This window comes from Alligator sinensis, unplaced genomic scaffold (genome assembly GCF_000455745.1).
Source record: "Alligator sinensis unplaced genomic scaffold, ASM45574v1 scaffold198_1, whole genome shotgun sequence".
Classification (NCBI taxonomy): Eukaryota; Metazoa; Chordata; order Crocodylia; family Alligatoridae; genus Alligator; species Alligator sinensis.
The window spans coordinates 2,633,762-2,640,534 of record NW_005841906.1 but is presented as its reverse complement, the minus strand read 5'-3'; the positions used below and the strand labels follow the sequence as shown (position 1 = coordinate 2,640,534).

At 46.1% G+C, this 6,773-nt stretch overlaps 1 protein-coding gene across 1 annotated transcript in view; it reads right to left on the bottom strand.

Annotated features, from left to right (window-relative positions):
* DNAH8 (dynein axonemal heavy chain 8) overlaps nucleotides 1-6,773 on the bottom strand; it is a 340,250-nt gene that overhangs the window by 249,517 nt on the left and 83,960 nt on the right. Inside the window, exon 23 of the mRNA XM_025197818.1 lies at nucleotides 3,047-3,162. Within this exon, the coding sequence (XP_025053603.1) occupies nucleotides 3,047-3,162 (116 nt within the window). The remainder of the gene's footprint in view (nucleotides 1-3,046; nucleotides 3,163-6,773) is intronic.

Below are 6,773 nucleotides of genomic sequence, written 5' to 3'. Positions count from 1 at the left end.
GTGGGTGGGCAGGGGAGGCGCCCCGGCCTGACAGTGGCAGGCACATGGCATCATGTGGCTCTTGAGGCAACAGCAGCAGGGTGCAGAGCCCAACCCGAAGCAGCAGCCCATCTCCACCCCGGGCACAAATCTGGAGGTCATGTGCCCCCTGTACCTCACCCATGGTACATTCAGCGGCAGGAACCAACGCCCCCCCCAGATGAACTGCCCAGGCTCCAACCATCCCATGACCCACCTCAGGGTCCCATTCACTGCAGCCCCTGCCTTTGTCTCTGTCCCACTCCCTCCCTCACTGTGGGGGCCTTGATCTGAGCTCCCCCCACCCCCACACTCCTTTTCTCTCCCCTGCCCCTTTCCTTCCAGAGTCTTACCTGCTGGGCAGTGTGGTGTGTGTGTACTCAGCCCTTGCAAATAATATTTTCTCCCTCTGCCTATGGTGCCCTCACATTTAAAAAGCACTAATTTGAGGAATTCCTTAAATCCTCTGAAATCTTGCAGAAATATCCTCTCCAAACCAAGACTACTATTGAGCCACTGTCAGGAGAGAAATATACTACAAAATCTGGATGGAAAGGAGGGCTTACAGATAAAACACAAAGAAAATTCAATGTGCTTTGCTCAGAGGTAGAAGAGCAAGCTCTGAATGTTTCTGTAGTATGTAAGATATCAGTAAGAGGAGCAGGCATATGGCTCTGGAGAAAAAAGTCAAAAGAATCTTTCCCTGAAACCAGAAGCCAAGGCAGTAAAGTTTACGACTGGAAACAGACAATCTCTTTGGAGTGTGATCAGATGTACTGTGATATGTCATGGCACAACTGATTCACTTCACACATGACAGCCCTGGCAATGTCTTAAGACTTCTCCCAGGGTCCTTCCTATGTCCCTCCCAGGGCTTCAAGGGCATGATCCTGAGGGAGAAGGATGCCCTGCCCTGACTTATAGACATGTCGCTATGCTGGGGCTGAGGAGATTCCATCAGCATGTGTCTGCAAAGTGCAAAGAAGATAACTCCCACAGGGATTCCTCCCTCCATGCTTGCAAACTAGGCATGGGGGACTCCCTCTTCAGGGAATTCAAGCTTAGAGAGGGAAACTCACATGGTAGCAGCATGACCCATTCCCCTGGCATGGGTCTGCAAGTACAGAGTGATGAAATCCCTACTGGGATTACCCCTCCACTTGCACATGTGACCTAGGCCACAGCAATGAGAAAAGTGCATCACACCCTGGCATGCCTATCATGCTGCCATGTCCTGGGTTGGGGTGCTGCGTACAAGTGGAGAGATGTTTCCTCAGCTGCAGACATACACCCCAAGTCGAAGTAAGGCTCCCAGGGCCCTTTTCCCTCAGGATACAGGTCTCTGAGGCTGGGGGAGTTTCTTCCTGGAATGGCTGGAGAATGCAGACTGCCACTAGTACAACAGATATCAGCAGCAAAAAGATGACACAAACTATGACTAGCTTCATTGCCACCACAAAATGTAAGCACTTTTGGTACAGTAAAAGGCTATGGTCTCCATTCACTTGGCTTTTGTGCTGCCATAAAAATTATGGTGGCGTAAAATCAATGTCTGTTTGCAGCCTAACAGTACTATGTTAATAGAGGACATGGAGAGCACACTGTTCAGCCCACAAAAGTCATTAACTCTCTGAACCCGAATACATCCCAATAGTATTATCAACCCTCACCTACACATTGCAGCTGTAATCTACTAACACTTAATGTAGGTTACTATGGAAGACCAACGAGTGCTGCTTTCTTGTTCTGTCTGCTGAAAATATGGGAGTGGATTTCCTGAATCCAACTAAGTGTGGGGAAGGATAAAGATGAGTATTCACCTACATTAGAATAACAGCCTGTGCACAGCACGCTGACCTGTTGCTCAGGCAACCTTTCCCTGCTCCCTTATTTACTAATACTTTAGTTAATGAATGCCAAACTATAACATGGCATATAATCTTTGAAAGCTAACTGACGCAGAGCACTGAGGTGCCCTGCTCCTAAAGAGGGGAAACTGCTAGGGAAACTAGGGAAGAGCCCTAGCAGGGAATAAGGAGCCCAGCTGTTGGTTGCCAGGGCAACTGGAGCTAGCAAGAGATCACACCTGCCAGCGGTCAGCTAACTGAAAGGGGCAGGGCCTGGCTCCCTTATAAACCCTAGGGGCTGAGGCCAGAGGCAGTTCCCTGCCAGCAGCCAAGGGGGAAGGAGCTGTCTCATGGAAGGGAGGAGTAGCCTAACTGAAGGAACAGTGTCTGACATGGCTGAGGGATGGAGTATTTCCTGGTAGGCTTGAACGTGGTTATAGCCGCGTGGCTTCAGTTTATGTTATAGCCAAGGGGCTTGCGTTTGTGTTACTGTTTGTCACCGGTGGTTTGGGTGAGGCTAATAGGGGTAGGAGGAGGCCTCATAGGGGACCCACAGTAGTGTGAGAACCCCAGTGCCAGCGAGGGCGCAGCATTCGGAGTGCACTGGCCCCAGCCCCAGAGAGGGGCAGTTGAGAAGCCCCAGAAAGGGGGTGTTGCTGAGAAGCCCCAGTGCAGGCATGGTGAGCCCCAGGGAAGGGGGCGGCATTACTGAGAAGGCCCCAGAGAGAGAGTGTAGACCTGGACCAAACAACGTCTATTCCAGCTGCGAGGCTTGGGGCGTGGTACAGGGATGGTTGGAGCCATGCATAGCCCATAAGGCTAAGGTGCCCTGAAGCACCCATTTGCAGAACAGAACCCACAAGGGGTCCGGAAGTCCACGGGGTCAGATGTTACAGCAAACTGTATCCAAGAGGACGTAAGGCAGCCTCCCTAATATATTGGAACACCAAAGACGTGGCAGTCGAGAATCTGAGGGTGCCCTTGGGCCAACTTGGCACAGGAAGGGGGCCTTGAGGAGATCACAGCCCTCCTGCAGGACCCTGTGCTGTGACACTAACCTTTGAAAGTTAACCTTACAATTTACAGTCAGAAGTTGTACGATTATTTTTATATTCACTTAACTAAAGATATCTGAGTTTTGATAAATCCTAAATTTGTATGCTCTTTGTATAATAAAGCACCTTTTTAAACTCATCTTCTTTCTCATTATCTTCACTCTCCTCACTAAGAATAGGTAAAGAGTCATCAGTTTCTTCTTCATCTTCATTACCCCCAAATGCCACATGCTTCCCTGCTACTGTAAATAAAAAATAGCAAATATGAAATGATAAATTATTATTGTTATCTGAATATCAACTTTTGCTTTTTTTGTCATGCTTTACCTCCCACTAGAGTCAAAGAACATTTTTCTATTCACTTTAATGGAAGCTGGAAAAAGTCATGTGAGAACAAGCCAAATACCTTCAAAGCAAGGCCAAGGAAACCTTAGGTTAACAATATATCATGTATCATTAGTGTGTGTGCATGTGTATAGGCACATGCATGCAAACAAACTTCATAACCCCCCCAAGAAAAATGAGGGTTCATGACTTAGCCAGGGGTATATACAGCTACAGCATGCAGCTAAACTGTTCCTTCTTAATCTGGCTACTTGCTATGAAATAAGTGGGTTACAAAACACCAGTGTACAAAAAAACCCAAAACTGAGTTCTACTCTGTGTGTGTGCACGTGCATATATAGAATATATAGATATTATACACACACATGTGGTGAACACATACCTGCATGCACATGCACTCACACACCACACTACACACACACACAGTAGGGACATCTACACATGTGCATTTACTGCACAGTAACTGAAATTACTGTGCTGTACAGGAATGTGTACACCATGGCAATGGTGTGCCGTAGCCAAGATAGCCTTGAGCATGTCCTGCCCACCCACTCCCTATCATGTATTCTAAACCCAGAAAGTCTCCAGCATGTTTCACAATAGTTGCTGAGGATGATTGCAGAGCATTTTCAAAGTGTATTTCTTGTGCATTTGGAGCATGTAAGCAGGAGAGGGGGGTAAAATGCACAGTTGAAGACATTCTGCCCTGCTGTAGATATTAGGGATGAATGGGGATGATATTAGGGAAGAATCCTATTTCATCTTTGCACAATCTTAACAAAATTTAAATAGCCACTTAACTGCATATTTGATACCTACACATAGTCTGGATTCCACATAGCTATGCTTGCCCTGCATTTTGCCTATGAGCATGCTCAGTGAACTATACTCTTGTTGCATAGGTATCTAGGCCTGTTAATAATGCTGGGTAAGTTCTAAAACTTTAGTCACAGAAAATTTGCAATTAATGTTTGACACTGGAGAAGGAAGATAGTCCTAGTACTTTTTAGCCCAATAGTCTAGACACCAGAACACTTACCTAAGGAGCAAGAGACCCCAGTTCTAGGCTCCCATCGCCTAGAAGGGATTTGAACTTGTGCCTGGCTTCCTAGAAAAGCATTCTAATCACTAGGCTATGGTCTAGACTTTACCAAGCTCACTTACCAATTTTCCTCTTGAAGCTGGCACACTGGTCATCCCAGAAAAGAAGATATATGGGGCCAAGAGGAGGAAAGCAGCAGTTCAGTGAGACAGATACTACTCTGGAAAGCACAGAGACTTGGACTGAGGCCCTAACTAGTATCCCCAAAGGGAAAAAAAAACTATTTTACTGTCATTTACTCATTGTGTCAAGGTGCAATGAACCAGCTTCAACTCTCATATACTGGACAATGCCTATCCCATGGCCTGATAGAGCACTTTTTTCCAGAAACCAGAGATACATATTTAAAACCCCTCTGGGTGAGGGGAAGCTAAAATCTGAGTCTCCTGTTCCTAGGGCAAGCACCTCAGCTACTAGACTATTAGACTAAAAGGCAGGAGGGTCCCCCTCTTCCTTCATATCCGTTCTACCAAGTACACATGTAGGGCAATCCTATTCCACCATAGATGGAAACAGAATCCAACCTGCATGCAAGTGCCAAGAGTTGCTGGTTTATATCTAGATACGTGCCTCTTAGGCACATAGAGGTAAAGTAGCATTTCGCTTTTATGTTATGTAATGCACAAAAGTCAGTCAAATGAAAATATTGCCATTCCTTCATTATTAATCAATATTTTGATGGCAAGATTTTAAAATGGATATGATGATATGATGTTCTAGCAACTTCTTTCCTTCCACACTCTCTTGAAGTCTGACACTATAAGGAGTCGAAAGAAGAGGAAATGGGGCAGGAAATATAAATGTGTAGAGTCCATCTTCAAGAATTCCAGATATAGGTGAATAACCAGAGCTTTTCTGAGTGGACTCAACACATTGCCACTCTTTTATCATCTGACAAGCAGTACCCTGAAACAAGGGAGAAGAAGCATGGAAACTTAATTAAATAGTAACAAAATGTTGCCCTACCAAAGATATATCAGCCCTGCATACTAAATCAAGGGAGTAATATCTTAATGTTACCTGTCAGGTCTGTGTTCCTGGGGAACCTTGGAACAGTACCCAGCCTGTCTGACTCACAAAGGACTCCCTGCCCCCCGCTCCATTCTCCCACCTCTGCCTGAACCAGAACTGATAAGAAGAAGGACTTACAAAAGGCAATGAAGATGCAGTGAGAGAGACACCTAAATCCCAACATATAAGGATTGAGGCAACTTCCCAGTCTCACTTGCATCAGAGATCAGAAAGGGAGGCACCTCCATTAGCATTCAGAATGGAGAACAGAGATTCCAAGGCATGGACCGCACTGAACTCTGGGTCCCGAGAAGCAGGGGTGCACTGCATAATGGGGGATCCCTGCTCCAAATGCTAATTAACCCACATCTGCACACACCCAGCTCAGCATTTATCAGACCAATTCTAGTAATGACTCCTTTATTGGTACCCAAAACACTGAATCTGCCTGTCTGCATTGTGAGTTCCCTCAGAGTAATGCCACCCATAGCCAGGTGTAATCAGTTCCTATTATCCAACAGGAGCCATCGTTTACCCATAAACAAACCAAGTGTTTGCTCTTGAGCCATTGTTAGTTCCCTACAAACACCCCTACCCAAGCTCAAGTTTCTGTTCTGGTGCTTTGATCCAAACACTGCACCAGTTCCACTTCCCTGCCTGGAACACCGACACTAATTGTGCTGAGGCCTCTGCCTGTCTGCAAGCTCCAACAAACACTTGGGAATCTGAACCAATTCAAGCTTTGCTGAGTGCTGAAACCCCGACTCTCTGTCTCTCTCTCTGTCTCTCTCTCTTTCTGTTTAAGCCCACTTTCTAAACCTCAGATTTGGTTTAATCTCTCTCTCTCTCTCTCTCTCTCACTCCAGGCACAGCTTTCTAAACCTGACTTTTGCTGATCAAACTTGAGCTAGACTTCCCCAAATACTCACTTGAAACTCTGTAATATTGTAACTGCTTTATTTGTCTCTCCTTGTATGGCTAGTAATACTAGTGACATTGTAAGTTTCATATACCTGGCAATAAAATAATTTTCATGGTCAAGCTGGTTGCCATACTCCCTCAACCTCATTTACTCTTCCTTCTCCTCAACCTCCCCATTTGCTCTGCAGCCAAAGATCTTTTACCTAGGCCAAAGATCCCTGTAAAGCCCAAAAATCCTGTGGCATTTGCTCAAAGGAGTTACTACCAGGACAGTTGGGACAAGAGATTGGGAAGCATTGAGCCGGGGCATATGAAGCTGGGGCCTGTTAATGCTGATTGACCTGGCCCGGCTCAGACGTACTTTGTTCCTGTGCTGAGTTCGGGGCACATAAGGGTGTCAGCCTGGAAATGCTGAGTAACTCTGCCTGCTCAGACTTGCTCTGTTAACTTGTGTGTGTGTATTGTGTCCGACTG